Source organism: Vigna unguiculata, chromosome 5 (assembly GCF_004118075.2).
Source record: "Vigna unguiculata cultivar IT97K-499-35 chromosome 5, ASM411807v1, whole genome shotgun sequence".
Taxonomy (NCBI): Eukaryota; Viridiplantae; Streptophyta; class Magnoliopsida; order Fabales; family Fabaceae; genus Vigna; species Vigna unguiculata.
In genome coordinates, this window is record NC_040283.1 from 20,952,954 (window position 1) to 20,969,660 (window position 16,707).

At 31.3% G+C, this 16,707-nt stretch overlaps 1 protein-coding gene and 2 long non-coding RNA genes across 18 annotated transcripts; 1 reads left to right on the top strand and 2 right to left on the bottom strand.

Moving 5' to 3' along the window:
* Positions 1-650: 650 nt before the first annotated feature.
* LOC114185490 lies at positions 651-6,349 on the top strand. 16 transcript variants are annotated; one of them, XR_003604815.1, is made up of 9 exons: positions 654-1,082; positions 1,264-1,430; positions 1,528-1,751; positions 2,269-2,514; positions 3,094-3,160; positions 3,245-3,387; positions 3,513-3,692; positions 5,635-6,104; positions 6,186-6,349. XR_003604815.1 is itself a non-coding variant. In XM_028073237.1 (3 exons), the coding sequence occupies exons 1-3, from the start codon at positions 5,778-5,780 to the stop codon at positions 6,244-6,246; spliced, it is 312 nt and encodes a 103-aa protein (XP_027929038.1). In that variant the 5' UTR covers positions 5,199-5,777; the 3' UTR covers positions 6,247-6,312. The 16 variants fall into 16 exon arrangements, 1 of the variants encoding a protein (XP_027929038.1); XR_003604816.1 differs by having other exon boundaries at positions 3,278-3,387; XR_003604812.1 differs by having other exon boundaries at positions 652-1,082; positions 2,269-3,168; positions 3,278-3,387.
* Positions 6,350-8,222: 1,873 nt separating this feature from the next.
* LOC114186256 lies at positions 8,223-10,791 on the bottom strand. The gene is made up of 3 exons (XR_003605000.1): positions 10,660-10,791; positions 10,501-10,563; positions 8,223-8,700 (listed from the first exon to the last, which is right to left on the bottom strand). It is a non-coding gene; the product is annotated as an uncharacterized LOC114186256 (long non-coding RNA).
* Positions 10,792-12,035: 1,244 nt separating this feature from the next.
* LOC114186309 lies at positions 12,036-12,740 on the bottom strand. Its single transcript, XR_003605017.1, has 2 exons — positions 12,589-12,740; positions 12,036-12,410 (listed from the first exon to the last, which is right to left on the bottom strand). It is a non-coding gene; the product is annotated as an uncharacterized LOC114186309 (long non-coding RNA).
* Between the last annotated feature and the right edge of the window lie 3,967 nt (positions 12,741-16,707).

The window sequence follows — 16,707 nt, forward strand, 5'->3', positions numbered from 1 at the left end:
TGAAACTATTAATTGCTGACCCTTGATATATTAAGTGTTGATATGAGTATTAGTTTTTGCACACAGTAACAATCTTTGGTATGTGATTGCTCACTACACCAATACTTTGTGCTCACATGCTCTAAAGATGATTAACATCATTAAAAATCCTCCAACAATTGAAAAACAATTATTCAATCTAAATGAGGGAAAACATTTATCAATAATCTAATGATTGAACATTAAATAAGTGAATACCCATGTTCCACTTGTTTCACACTAGAGTCCTGTTAGGATAACATGATCATGGTTCTTATAAATGACCTCCTCATGATATGTACCATAAGTATGTTTAAATAATGAGTAACCTATTAGCTTACTTTATTAATTATTTTAAGTAAAATTGTAGAATAACTTAAAAAAATGTACATTTAACATTATCTTATGATTAGACAAAATAAATGTGTAGCTATGTTTAACTTTTGCCACACCAAAAGATCTTGTTAACATACACTAAAAAAAATTACTATTTAGTAGGACTTAATTTATGGAGGTTATAAAAACCTTCCACAAAACAAAAATATTTAAAATGGTTGTGTTAAGTTGTCTAAGTGTTAAGATTAGTGGGGATTTTAATTGTTTTTTGAAAAGTTTTATAAACTCCGTAGATTTCTACACCTTTTCACTCTCCTAATTTTTTTAACCTTTCCCTCCAGAGTTTTACATTCTCGCTCTACTCAAGGGTTTCCACACATTTCCAAACCCACATTCTCGTTTTTGTTCAGAATGCTCCGTCAAGCTCGATTTGGATTCATCGAATCAGCGTTCATCTTCTCATCTCCGTCCAAGGTTTTACACCCACTCTCCTAAATTTTTTCCTAAATTTCCAAACACTAGCATTTTCGTTTTTGTTCAGAAAGGTTCGTCATCAAATTGGCGTTCTGAAAGCTCGTTCTGGAAGTTTGATTTGGATCCATCAAACCGGTGTTCATCTTCGTCCTCGCTCGTCCGCCATTGCTCGTCGTCTCCGTCATCGCTCATCGGCCAGTGGTCGTCGATCAGTGCTCGTTGGCCGTTGCTCGTCTCTTAGTGATCGTCTCTTAGTGAGTGTGGGTTTGACCCTAATTTTTTAACCCTCTTTGATATGCAGAGAGATGTTTAGAGCATTGGCTCGCTTACATAGTCTCAAACTCTTTTATTTGATTTCAAATCATATATTAGTACCTGAATTAGAAATGCAGTTTGGATAAATTAATTTAACACCTTGCTGTCATAATTGTTCAGGGACTCATGGATGAGTTTCCCATACCACAAAGAGAAAATCCAAAAATCAATTCAGTTCATACCTTCATAGGGGTTTGCTAACGGGATGTTTGCTCTAATCCTTTCATTTGGCCTTCTCCTCACTGCATTAAGAAGCAGAAAGGCTAGGTCATGGCGCTATGGTAGTGGTAAGTGTTTGTCACAATGTCATAGATAAATTATAATTCCAAAACCTTAAACTTTTAGGTGAAAACTATGACATCTGAAACATATAATCTGTTACAGTAGCAGGCTATTTATCTCTTTCTTTCTGGGATGAGATTGGGGAGAGTGACAATGATAAAGACAACATGCTTCTTCAACTAGAGCAAGAATGCCTGGACATTTATCACAGGAGAGTTGAGGAGACGAGGAAGCACAAGGCTGACATGTATTAGTGGTTGGCAGATGTTGAAGCTCAAGCAACTAATATTGTTTCTTCCCTTGGGGAATCTACAATGCTCCCACAAGTAGGTTTGGTTACGTTGCTAGTTCATTTTTTGTCATTGTAACTTGTAATTTGTATTAGTTGTGATGTGAACAAGAACTAGAATGTGCTATATGATGTCCTCTGTTATCTTTTATGAACACTGGTAATTGAAAATGTAACCTTGGCATAAATTGAAGATCAAATATTGGCTCTCCCATGTTGTTGAGATAGGAAGAGTATGTAGTCTTAACTCTTAATAATGGCTATACTAGAGGAGGATGGGTGTTCCTGTTCGTAAATTAATTTTTCGAAGTGAATTTCCACAAATATGTTATATTTTTCTAATTTTTTTCTAAAATTAAGTTTCATTAAATTTTGAACGCTATGTTTACTGGAGTCATTAAATATTCAATAGTTGATTATTTCTTCTCATTTTTTTACTGTTTATTGCCATTTCTGATTGTTATTTATAAGATCTTGTGTTTCCCTCTTTAGAGTTAGCGTCACACTATTGAATTGACAAAGTACTTGTTCAACTAATTTTCTGCATTCGATAGGGAAAAGGATCCTTGAAGCAGCAATTAGATACCATTAAACTTGTCTTAGAGGATTTGAGGTCAAAGAAGGATGAAAGAATAAAGGAATTTTTAAAGATAAAGTCCCAAATTTCTCAAATATGTGATGAAATAGCAGGTTGTGGACAATACACAAGTGTCACAGACTCAGATGTTAATCAAAGTGATTTGACATCAAAGAAATTGGGGGAACTCAAGTCGCATCTACAGGAGCTTCAGAATGAAAAGGTTTTACCAAATTCATAATACAGATAAATAATGTTGATAGTTCCAGATAAGAGGAGTTGTTAAAGTCAAGCCTCATGGTCCCATCACTAAGTTCCCTCTCACTTTCTCTTTATCTCTTTCTTTCTTTTACAATCACTTTTTCATTTGGTTGTTTAGAACAAGTTGTTGAGGTTAATATTGATGTGATATTACTATGATTCTAAGTCAGTAAAATGTTAAAGACACTTCTATTGTTAGTGCAGAATAAAATGCTTCTTTGAGAGATTGTGATTACCTAGATGTCTTGGTAAATGAGAGTGATAGTATGAGAATTGAAGTTTACATAGTTAAGATAAGGGTAATATATTTATTGCATGTTCTGCACCAACATTCCTTGTATTTGGAATGGAGACCAGGTCATAGTAAGTTCTAAATTTATTTCTGTTGCTGCTTAGGTAATATATAAGGGTTATATCCATCATTAGTTTTTTCATTATTTCCTATGTTATTGGTGTTATATTTAATAAGTAGTTACTCTTCTTCTTCGACCCTCTTTTTTATGTAGCCTCTTAGAATTTTCTTGTCTTCTCTCCAATTCAGAAATAGTCACCAGATTTGAAGAAACAAAAGTGTATCAGGGTAGATTTCTCTCCTAAGGGTTAAAAGAGTGAGCGAGTATCTCAATGCTTCCCAAACTAAATTCCACCTTTATTCCTACCTCTGCTTTGTCTGATGCTCCTCATAATTGTAGATAACATGTGAAATGATGGCTTCTCAATTTTAGGCTTTTCTTGATGCTACTGAGTGTCTCCATAAAACACAAAAGCTTGCCGGCAAACCTGCTGGAATTATCTCCAGCACTCGATACCAAGGTGGTCAAGAAGAGACTACAATGTAATAACACCCTCTTTCTGATTGTAATTTCTTATAATTCCCAATTCCTTGATTTGAATGAAAGAGTTTATTTTCTTAAATTTTTAGTACATTATTTACTGATTGTGATGGTATCATCCCTCTAGTTCACCGTGGAATGGTATTTGTTCCATTCGGAATAAGATTTACATACAACCATGAGTTTGAAAATATGGAGGAAGTGAAAGGTGGAAGTCCTTATGGTTCACGAGCATGGCTATTACTTGCATACTTTGTGTGTTTGGCGCAAAGAAAGCTAATAGATTTGAAGCAATCACTTCCTCCAGGTCAGTAATAGAATCTGTAGTTTAATTGAATAATTGTTCTTCTAAAGGATTTTTTTTTTTCTGCAGGGAAGACCTTAATATGGGTTAATATGGAATTGGTAAAAGAACATATTTAATTCAAATCTCTAAATAAAGTTCAACTTTGTAAGAGTTTTTTTTTTCAAAATTCTTCGGATTAGTTAAATGAAATTAAAGGTGAGTTTATTTTAATTTGGATTTTAAATTTAAAATATAAAGGGGTTAGTCTTTAACTTATTTTATTAGGTCTTCATAAAATTTTTATTTTTATATATTCTCAAACATGTGAGATGTTATATTTTCTAATCCTATTACAACCCTTTACCTTTTTTTCTTAAATATTTCTAAAAGTATAAAACTTAACCGATTACATTATAGGAAAATGAATAAATAGTAATCAATTTTAGGAAAAACCAAATTTAGTTATTATAATGATTAATTTATAAACTAAATATTATTAATATATGAAATAGTTTTTATTATAAATAAAAAATTATAATTAATTTATAAATTGGTAATTAAATTCACTAGTGTAGAATTCTCATTTTACCTCGCCTTATATGCCTCGGTTGGCCAGGAACCGAAGCATATAATTGTGAGGCTAACATTGTGGTTGAATCGTAGCTTGTTGGGTGGTCTTGGGAGATACCCAGATGGAATCACTTGTGAGTTTAGTGGCAAAGTTAGAGTCTTGGCCTCACACATGCTAAGGGAGGTTCGATTCTGATAAAACATAATCGTCGAAGTAGGAGTTTCCGACGGCTGAAAGCACCATGCATTGAACCTCTTGCACCGTTAAGGGTTTTGTTGGACTAGGATAAGTTGGGTGCCATGAATCTGCTGCAATCCCATTCAGAAGAAAGGTTTGAGGATCTCCAAGAACGCGTTGCAGCACTGCGTAGAACAGGCCTCGGTTCAAGCGTGACCCGAGGCAGAAAAACGCTTTACGGCTTCGGTCCACACCCGAGGCCAAAAGCCATCCCTTTTTGGTCTCGCCCCAATATGCTTCGGTTCTGGAACCGGGACAGAATATAAAAAACAACCGGGACCAAAGACCCTTATTGTACTGGTGATTAGTCTTTAATAATAATTACGAAAATTTAGGTTATTAAAAAAATTAGTGTATAAATTGATCATTAATTAGAAATCAATTTAGACACTAAATTTTTTGGTAGTCAAAATATTAATAACTAATTTACAAATCAATTATAAATTTTTATACATATCAATGATTTATAGTTTATAAATTTGTATTTAAATTAGTCATTATAATAATTAATTACTTTTTATCTCTAAAATTGGTAATTATTTTAAAATTTTCTTATAGTGTATTTTTTTTAAGAAAAAACGAATTATATTTTTCTTAGAATGTGATTCCTGAAAATTTAACTTCTGAGACAATTATATATATATATATATATATATATATATATATATATATATATATATATATATATATATATATATATATATAATGTGATTGATATACAACATGAAATCATATACAAAAGCTTAATTATTAATTCCTTATAATTTGAACCATTAATTTGACATTTTCTTTTCTGTCTTGAAGTTAATATTTTGTCTTGAAACTATAATTGAGTTATGCTTCAGCTTTATTATTCTAACTTATAAAAAAAGTTTATGCTTGTTTTCATTCATTATTTGTCTTCTAACTTGTATGGTTTACCTTTGTTAGGTGCTTAAGCATTGATGCAAGTTTTGCTCGGTGGTTTTGATTTTTTTCTTTTTTATTCAAGTTGGTTAACAGTGAATATTTACTATTCTGTTTTATAAAGGTTACGTGCTATCGTAAATTTTGAATAGTTCATTTGGACTGTGTTGAAGTGCTTTATTTTGTGACTAATGATTTGGTATATTTTATTATCATAATTTGCTTATATAGAGATTTTTCTTAATGCAGCGAAACTGAAAGATATGAGCAATTTTGTCATAGGCCGCTTTGGGATGATTGTGGACAACTTTAAAGTTGCCAAAGATCCAAACATTGGTTCTTATTCTATCTCATTCCAACATTAATTTGTGTACAGAAAAGTCATAGCATCAATGATGTTTGAAACCTTTTTAACTCTATTTGCTAATATTTGGTTAGGTCTCGATTTCATTAATTCCATAACTTTCATTTTCTTGGTTGGGGTTTTCTTGTCATTATGGTTGGGTGCATCTGTCCTGGGCCTTAGGGAGTGGTTTATCAAGCGAATGCCACTTGTTCATCTTATTGGATTGGAAAGGAATAGGTTCTTTCTATATGTGTCCTTTTCTTCATTTTATCTTTAAAATCTATTTCCCATTTCTTACTTTTTCTTCAAACAGTGACGTCGTCCACATGGTTAGCAATGCACCTCTCTTCATAAACGCCAACGATAGAAGAAGGTAATTTTCCTATCCTTTTTCATTTCACCACTATTAATTATTTTTGTATATTCATGCTATTTGATTTGAAATGGTGTGTAGGTGGACACCGGATGTAGTTGTATTTGATTCTCACCAACGCATGGAACTCCTAGTTATTTGATTTTTGTGTATATTTTTTTCAACATTAAGTATTTTCTTTTTTAATATTTATATTGTAATTGTTAACACTTTATCAAATCAACAATAAAATTAATTTTAGTTCATTTTTGTGTACTTTTCGAATTTTTATATTTTATTTATTTTTTATTATAAAAATAATTTTATTAAATTAATAAATTATAAATGCAGGTGTGTAATTGTAAATAAAGGAGGTTTGAAATCTCCACAAAATAATAGTCACCAATAGAAGAGGTTAAAACCCTCCACAAAACAACCTCCGCAATATAACTTGGAAATAGCAGAGGTTAAAACCCTCCACAAAACAACCTCTGCAATATAACTTGGAAATAGCAGAGGTTAAAACCCTCCACAATATAACTCGGATACCAGGGGTTGTCCAAAACCTCCGCAAATAATTTGTGACGACTCTAATTTTGGAGATTTAGAAAACCTCCACAAATTAATTTACGGAGGGTGAAAACCCCCACAGATTGAAAAAATAACCTCCACTCAATAATATTTTTTTTTTGTAGTGATAGCATGGTTATGGTTCCTAGAAATAACCACCACACAAAAAATGTATCATTTTTTTTATTATTTAGCACCTAGTTTTAAAATGGTTATGGTTCCTATATAGTATTAAATCAAATTACCAGGTCTAAAAATTTCACAAAAAGTAAATGATTTTACTAATTACAAGAATATCACAAAATTATATCAATTCAATTTACAAAATCAAAAAATATAACAATATATACATCAAATTAAACTAAGTCTTAATATATTTATTAAATTTCGTGAAGTCCACCTAGTGAATTATCATACTTGTTCTTGAATTTAGAAATAGGAATGAAAAAATATAATGAGCTACATGCATCCAAAACGTTGCCTTCCCGCTGATGAATCACCAGGTCAACAACATCATCATCCAAAACTCTTGCACATTCAACAATTAATTGTCTAAGTTTCAGTTTAATCAACTGGACTGAAAAATCTATTGTCATTTCTACCTCCAAAAGATTACAACATTGCATTTTAATAGATTATCTATTTATTCCAATGTTCACCAAAATGCAGGAGCAATACCACATTTGAATCTAAATATACACAACAAATACAAAGATTGTATAAAGAGTGGTAAGTAAGATCATCACACCTTACTACTTACAAGAATATTATCTTATTACTTTGGACTTATTTCCTCTAATGCAAAGCTCAAAGACCCGAAGAGCCATTGTCAGTATGAAATACAAGTAGAGCACAATATAATTTAAAAGATATATTATTATTTCTTCTATGAATGACTACTTCTTGTTATCTTTTAGTCTCACAATCTTAATGCTTATTTGTTTTCTAACTCAGATCCAAAAATTACACAAGAAACTTAATCAACCACTTAATCCTCAACCTTAATTACCTCAGCACCACTATTCCTTTTCACCAAAGAACCCATTGGATGCAATGTACTACATTTTCTTTAACATTGAATGCAAGAAAACAAAATGAAAATTATTATAAAACTATCACCATTTGCACATGCTAGAACCTAATCAATTATGCATCATAAACAATAATAAAAATCCACAAGAATAAGCAATTGTAATTCCTGGTCTAGTGCTGCCACTTTTTCAATTGTAATTCCTGTGGCAAGATAAGCAAAATATTTAATTCACAAGAATATCATTCTATTTATTTGATCTAAATGTTGTAAACAGTTTGATTATCAAACTAAATAAGCAATCAAGAATTCATAAATATTTTTCTCCAACTGAACCAAAAAATTGAAGTAATAAGGAAAGCATCCCTTGTTTAATGAATAGGACAAGTAGCATCTCTCAACAAGTACCAAAGAATGATTAAAAACATGGACAAATTTGTGTTCATAAAATTGTCTGATTGAAGGTGATAATTTCTCCAAACATAATTATATAATTAATCACATAAAGTTTCTTATAGTTAACATACATTTCTTCTCACTTTTAATGAATTACAATTTTTTTTTGAGTAAATGGCTACCAAATTAGATTATGTGAGATAAAATAGGAGTATCTACAGGGAAAATCTGCTATCCAATATGGAAAACTATAAATTCCACACATATAATTACTACATATATGTTGAGAGCATTGTCATCTAAACAGGATATACAGCTGCATCGAACACCACAAATGTTTTTATTCTTTTACATCACTTAAGTGTGTAAACAGGCTATGCAAGTTATGGTACCAGAAAACTGCATGTAAAGATGTATAGAAAAATGCATAAAAAATAAGTGGTTAAAGTTCTTATAATTACCATAAACAAGCTCAAGAGTTAATACTCTTCTACTTTAAATAGCATCCACAATTGTTGGAACATAAAATTCCTCGACCCCATCAAGAAGATCTTGGTACAGCTTTTGATTCGTTGCCTCCAACCTATAACCACACTCACGTGATAATTCTTCTTTGGCCACCTACAAAAATTACAATAACTTAAAAAGTAGGATTTAGCATATAGACGTAAAATTTTCCAATTTGGGGCAAACTACATGGAACATTAGATGGATGCTTGAAAGTTGAAGAGGCATGCTCACTCTTTAGGTGGTGAATATTATTGGAACCCAAACCACACCATTAAAAAAATGAAACAGAGAGGAAGAAACATGATCTCACGCTAGTAGTGACAGGGGAAAACGGTCCTCATCGACACAACGACGAGAGGATGCGAGATCCTATGTTAGCCCGGAACGACGACAGTCTGACGATCTACGACGGTGACCCGAAGGGGGGAGCTTTACTCCGAGTAAGAGAGACGAAGCAAACTCAAAACCCATTTTCTTTCTAATGAAACCCTAGTCACTTCTTTTCTTCGAGTCTTAGTTCCAATTGTGTGTATGAAAACAAAAGATGACGGTGAGAGGCTGGAACGATTTTCTTTGAGCAAGACAGATGAAATAAACTCTAAACCTAACCCCTTTTTTTCTCCCCATCTAAGTTCCAACGCGTATTTAATGCCACATCAGTAATTAAAATAACAAACCAAAATTCTTTTCAAAATTTCACCTGCCAGTGACACCTAAAGGAGTAAAAAAATAGTAACTTTTAGGGAGTTAGTTTATCATTTTCCTAAAAAAAATGCCATGGTAAAAAGAAAATGAACCCTTCACCTATCTTTAACATAAAGTTGCAACAAAAATCCAAGAGAGAAATAAATAAGAGTGTGGACCCCATGCGAAAATTGTCACCTAATGCATTACATGAGAAGAGACAAGAAAAGGAAAAAAGAGAATAACCCTTGAACCCACATTTAGTGTGATGGTCTGCACCCACATTTACATGTAAGAGAAAGAGAAAGAAACAAAAAGTAACCCATGCATTCCCACGTGAAAAAGAGTAGAAAGAAAGAAGCAAAAAGAAAAGCTAACCTCATGCCCAAAAACTGCTGCAGCCGTGAACAAGGATATGTTTGCATGCATTTTTCATAGATAAAGAAAAGCAAAGAACATAAAAACACCTATGCCATACATCCCAAAAACTGACAACGAAACTTGCTTCCCAAAAAAACTAGCAACGAAACTTGCCTCCGGAAAACATATAGAAACGCATGCCCTACACTCCCCAAATCACTTCAACGCTGCACTCCATGTACACTCCAAACATAAGTCCCGATTCATGCAAAAGAACAAGAAAAGAACCCAAAGTTCTCCACAAAACCTAGACCCAAAAAAAACTCACGTACACATTCGTCGCATCAAAACGTTTTTAAACAGTGTAACGCATAGGGCCAACAATTTGGAATCACACACTACCCCGTACTCGGCCCTAACGAAGGTGTGAATGGACTTAAACATGAGAACCACTCCTATCAAGAACCCCAAGGTTTATGCCCCTCACATCAATATCAATATTAATATAGGTTAACCTTATATTTCTAAACCACCAACGCATGTCATTCAAACATCAAAGATAGAGGCATAAAACAGAAAAAAAACAAAACCGCATCATGCCAAAAATCATTCCGCAACCATGAAAAACCAACATCCCGAACAATTTCAATTGAATAATCTAAAAACACATGCAAAGTAGGAAATTCACAAGTTCAAGCTTCATTCATCAAATAACAAGAAAAAAAGAGAGAACACAAGGTTGGCTTCCCCTACCTGGTTCTGCAACACTCAACACCTCCCGGCTTCCATCTTCGCTCTTCACGGCCATACAAACAGACCAAAAATCGGCAAAATAATTTTAAATACAGAAACCCTAACTTCCCTTACCTGGAAATAAGCTAGCAAGGACTTCGACACCCAATAGTCAAGCACAGCAACTCACGATTATAGCTGAACAAATTTTAAAATGAGTTTACTACGAAACCCTAACTAGAAAATACGAAAATATGCCTAGAGAGGAGAAGTATGAGCTGGAGAATAACTTACATGGAGCAAGAAATGAGGTTGAGCTACTTAACCAAGATTGGAGCTAAACCCTAGCAGAGCCTCTTAGGGAGAAGGAGAGTGCGAGAGTACTGTTTTTGCAAGAATGACAGAGAGGGGTTTGGCTGCCTTAGGGACCTTGGACACTCTATGGGCCAGTCCTTAGGCCCATTAAATTAGGGACAACCCTTTAAAGATTAGGGCAGAAAAAAAGGATTTTACATAATAGAGATTAGTTCGAAAATAATAGAGATTAGTTCATAATAGAAACTATTTTAGTTACCCTTTGAAGACCAATTATAATTTTTGAAATTATTTTAATTATCAATAATTTTTAATTTACAAATTAGTATTTAAATTAGTTATTAACTAATTATTTTTTGTTACTAAAATTGATTATTATTCGAAAATTTTCTTATAGTGATGTGTGTGATACAAAAGCGACACTTATAATTAGTTAAGATCAACTTTTATTTTGTTAACATCGACTTTTAACGTTAAATTAAATTCATATTTTGTTGTAGTGTTTTTTTTTATCAAAATGTTAAGTGTCATTTTTCATTATTTATAATTAGAAAAGATCTCTTCAAATTCAAAAGAATACGTGTAAATCATGTTGATTGATATTTCCTTGCAATGTTAATAACAAATTAAAATTCATTTGTAAGAATCCTAAAGCTTGGAAGAGGTCTCACACTTTCACAAAAGGGAATTTTTTTTCCTATAACTGACTAAAAAATGCCTATTTTTTATTCTTAACCAATCATAACCAATCATAATGTTTTAAGTTTTAATTTTCCAATTATATCCAGCCACTTCATATATTTTTCTTTTCCAGCATATAAAATACATTTATCATTTCTGATAAGACCGACTACTAATTTTACAACCTCTATTAATACTTTATTTAGATCAAACTAAAAAACAATAGTGAAAAATAGAATAATATTTCAATTTTGAAAAAAAAAAGAGAAATTTATACTTATTTATTGTTAATATTAATATATTATTTTATTTATTCTCAAAGTATATAATTATATAAAAAACAATTATGAATAATAAAGTCTATTATACTATAATCCTTTATTTCTTGCACACAAACAAACATATATATATATATATATATATATATATATATATATATATTTATAATAATTATAATTTATCGTGCTTCATAGTTAATATTTTATTAACATTTATAATATAATATTTGATTACATATTTACTTTTTGCGCAAATTTTATTTTTTGAGAAAAAAAAAGCTGACAGAGTTTTCTTTATGATTTTTAACAATTATGTCTCGCTTTTGTAATTAGTTTTCAAATTTGGTAAACAAATTACGGTTAAAGGATGAGATATATTTCAACAAACATGAAAAGTATAGGCAATCAAGACCTTATTTATTGTATTGTGCTGGAGGCCAAACCTCTATTTAAAAGCAAACTGGAAAAGCACTGGAAATTCTAAAGCAAAACAGAGATAGTAGTAGCACCATATAGTTTAACACAACAAGTGTTAAATGGCGCAAGCAATAAGTAAAACTATAACTAATTTATTCAAATATAGCATATATTTGGATATCCAATTTATCGGTCAACAATTACGTTTATATAACAACGAGCACCGTGGTGGTGGTGGTGGTGGTGATTCTGAGTTACAATTACGTTGATATGGTGAGCATTTTTTTGTTGGTGGTGTCTGTTTATATGGTACACAATTTCTATAACCCTGACTGCCAGAACGACATTCAATTTCTGCATAAGAGCGTATATACATCATTAACAAAGCGTTCATCTCTCAGATCACAAACGTAGTATATATAGATGATGGAGTGTAACAAACCTTGAATACAAATATGATCGAAAACAATATTATTATGAAGGTGCATATGAGAATTGAGGAAAGTACAGAGAAGTTAGAGAGTATTATTACCCTTGAGTTGTCGAGCCATAGTTGAAGTGGGAAGGAAGAAAAGAGAAGCAAAGAGTAAGAAAGCGATGAGAATGGTCTTCATGCTTGAAAAGTGTTTGATAATGCTTACTATATATTACTCACTTTTCCTTTGCATTGATGTGAAGAGTGTTGTGATGTATTTATAGTCTAAATTCAGTGAAGTTGGGAGCAGAATATACAGTGCTGCAAGAAGACTTGCAAAAGACTTGCTACAGTGCTGCAGAAAACGCCGCTGAATGGTATTATTTTCATTCAACATCAGAAAATAGCAACTATTTTTGGTAATTCATATAAATTCGTCCTCTTTTCTCAATGCTAGATGGACACACAATCGATATTATCTTCTTATCCTATACTTATATAAATTTTTAATAATATAAATGGTAGATAAAAATTCATAACTGGATCGTAATTATAGCTTGCAAACTCTTTTTACTTAAAACCAGTGCCATAAAAGTAAGCAGTAGAAGAAATTATTTATTAAATAAAAAATAACTCCTTTATTTCACTTCTCTCTCAACAAAATATTTTTACTATGCATCCCTAAAATGAACTTAAGATTAACGTTAACAACTTGGATGTAATACTTTCTTTCGTAGAAAACGTTGAAAACTGGAAGAATTATATGTAAAGTGGAACATTGGATTGCAATTATTCTGGTTTGGATGACTGAAGAAGACCATACAAAAAGTGGTAGCAGATTTATCAAATGGAAATGTCAAGTTTAACCTTTGACTAATTCATAATCATAGATTGATGGAGGAGAATAACTTCAACAGGATTATATTTTTCTATCTATAATACTTGACTCGTTACAAATAAATTAGAATGACTCGTCTTTTTTTCTTCTTAAAATAATAAATGCAATGTCTCATTTAATCAATAAGAATAATTAAATGAAGCGTCACACAAAGATAACATGTAAACGCAGTCCTGGAGTACAAACCAGACTCTGTACAGTAATCCAGGCACACCACGATGTCCAACCGAAACAGTTACAACTATTCAACAGTAATAAAATTGGGAAAATTAAAGAACAACCAATACATGGGCCGTGGCCCTAAAAAAAGCCCAGAGTGGACCAATCCAGTCCAGATGGCTAAGCAGCGGAGTCACCATTCCCCTATTGACCGCGAGCACCTCTCGCATATGCTCACATCAATAAATTGATGATCATCGCAAAGGGAGAAGAACCACATACAAGACAATCAAACAAGCAAGGGTAAGCTAGAGTAAAACAATTCATCCAGTAATCACATGCATTACGTAAACCAAGCATTTCATATATATCATCCAACAGGTTCTCACCCCCGAGCTGCTCACCCCCGAGCTATGTGTTACAAGTGTTACAATGAATCAATTTCCCTCACACACAAAGTTAGCCCTTAATGAATTTCAGGTCTCCTGCTACTCTCACCACAGGAATCAGTCCGCTCTAAGTGAGGCTAACTAACTCCTTAGAGTGTCAGGATGCAACCTTACCTTAAATCCTTAACCATACCATATAGATGGGGCACCACCATGGACACCCACTAACAGGGGCCATGGAATTACGTCCCGACCACTGAAGCGCGACCCTGAAAGTCTCACCTAGAGATTCCAAGAAATTACACACTGACACGGACCAATCCTTCTTAATCAATCAAACTGATTTAACATGCATACACACACACACAAACACACACACACATACACACACACACACATATATATATCACATACTAGTTACTCATAATTCACCTCTTTCGTATTTCTAGCAAAATCCACACCAACTCATCATTCTCGAACCATGGATACGGAACTCCATCTTATATCAATACCATGCCACATTGATACCAACCCCTTCATGTCTCATGTCGAACCCATACTAAACTCATCATTTCAATTCCATGAATCATCTCATACAAATATCATGTTAACATCATGTTAAAACTTATGAATCACACCCTATACACCGTCTCATTCATAAAGATCACTCAATTCATATCTTACAAGCAATATCCATACAAGCATAGTGTTAACATTTGAGATCAAGGAAAACATCAGGACCAGCCACATTCTCGCCCAACTTCTCGCTCGGGCAAAAAGGTCTCGCTCAAGCGAGCTCCTTTCGCCTAGGCGAGAGCTCGACTTCCAGTACAGTGGCCTTGCACGCATTCTCGCTTAGGCGAGACTAGGGATGGCAACGGGGCGGAGCGGGGACGGGTTTCACTATCCCATACCCATCCCCGTAAAAAAAGTTCATCCTCATCCCCATACCCAAATCCAACGGGTATCAAACTTTTATCCCATCCCCATCCCCACCGGGTAACGGGTATAATCTTGTACCCATACCCGTACCCGTTTTCTTACTACTTTAATATTAATTTTAATTAATTTTTATAAAATAATAAAAAATTACGCTAAAGGAAACATAATATTATCAAATATTCAATATTAGGAGTATGGTTATTTTTTTCGATATCAAATACTTTGAAATAAATTATAATTGTTTACATTTTATATTAGAATACCAAATAAAATTTAATGAGAACCAAAACATTTATTAAATTTGCAAACATTAATGAAACCTACTTGATAAATTTTAAAAATATTTTTTAAAAAATATAAAAGGAATTTTTAAAAAAAAATATATAAAAGGAAAAAAATATTTAAATTAAAATATATTTTAAATGTTTGTTTACTTCAGTTTTTTAAATTATAATGAATCTATTTGTTATACACTAATAAAAGTTATAATACATCACTTGATTAAAATAACGCAAAGAACAAATAATAAATATAATAATAAAATTTTAACATAAATCTTGTATCTTTTAAACCATAATATATGTTGAATGGTGGTAAAAAAATATTCATGGCAATTACATTAAATTTTTATATTGTAGTAAATAAAAATTATTTATACAATTATAGTGAAAAAATTAAAGTATGCTTGTAATGAGTTAGAAAATAAAAAATAATTAGATAAAATTTATCAAAATAGTATTCTATATGATGAAAATAAACAAAATATAAAAAAATTAACAAATGTGTGTCTTATAAATAATTTGGAGACTATTGGAAGGAATCACACAAATGAAAACAAATATATAATTAAAGGTATGATAAGATAAAAAATATCTTAGAGATCTAAGAAAACTTTTCAAATATCAACATATATACTCAATGTTTGATAAAAAATGACGCAAAGAACAAATAATAAACATAATAAAATTTTATCATAGATTTGGTATCTTTTAAACTCCAATATATGTTGGATGGTGATAAAAAAATATTCATGACAATTACATTAAATTTTTATATTGTAGTAAATAAAAATTATTTATACAATTATATTGAAAATATTAAAGTATGATTGTAATGAGTTAAAAAATAAAAAATAATTAGATAAAATTTATCGAAATAGTATTCTATATGATGAAAATAAACAAAAATAAAAATATTAAAAAATTAACAAATGTGTGTCTTATAAATAATTTGGAGATTATTGGAAGGAATTGCACAAAGAAAAACAAATGTATAATTAAGGGTATGATAAGACGAAAAACATCTTAGAGATCTAAGAAAACTTTTCAAATATCAACATATATACTCAATGGTTGAGAAATAACAAAAAATGTTTTAGCGAAATAAAAGAGTTCTTCAAATGAAATAAAAATTAATAATAATAAGTAAAGAATTTTTTTTATATTACCTAGTAAATGAAATGTTTATGCTATTAAACACTTAAATTGAGAGTATAAAATATTCTTATGTGAAAGGAAAATATACAATAAAAAAATATTAAAAAATAATAGAAATATTCAAATGTTATACCTAAATTTTTTTTAATTGACATACATCATTTTCACATAATTACATAAAGGTTGTGATAAAATAAAAAATATATTGGAGATGCGAAATAAGTTTCATGACAAACCAAATATTTAGAAGAAATAAAAAATAAAAATCATCCTCATTTAAATTATTAAAATATTTACAATTAATTAAGTAACCATATATATATATATATATATGGTTACTTAATTAATTGTAAATATTTTAATAATTTAAATGAGAATGAGGATATGGCGGGGACGGGTATTATGGCGGGGA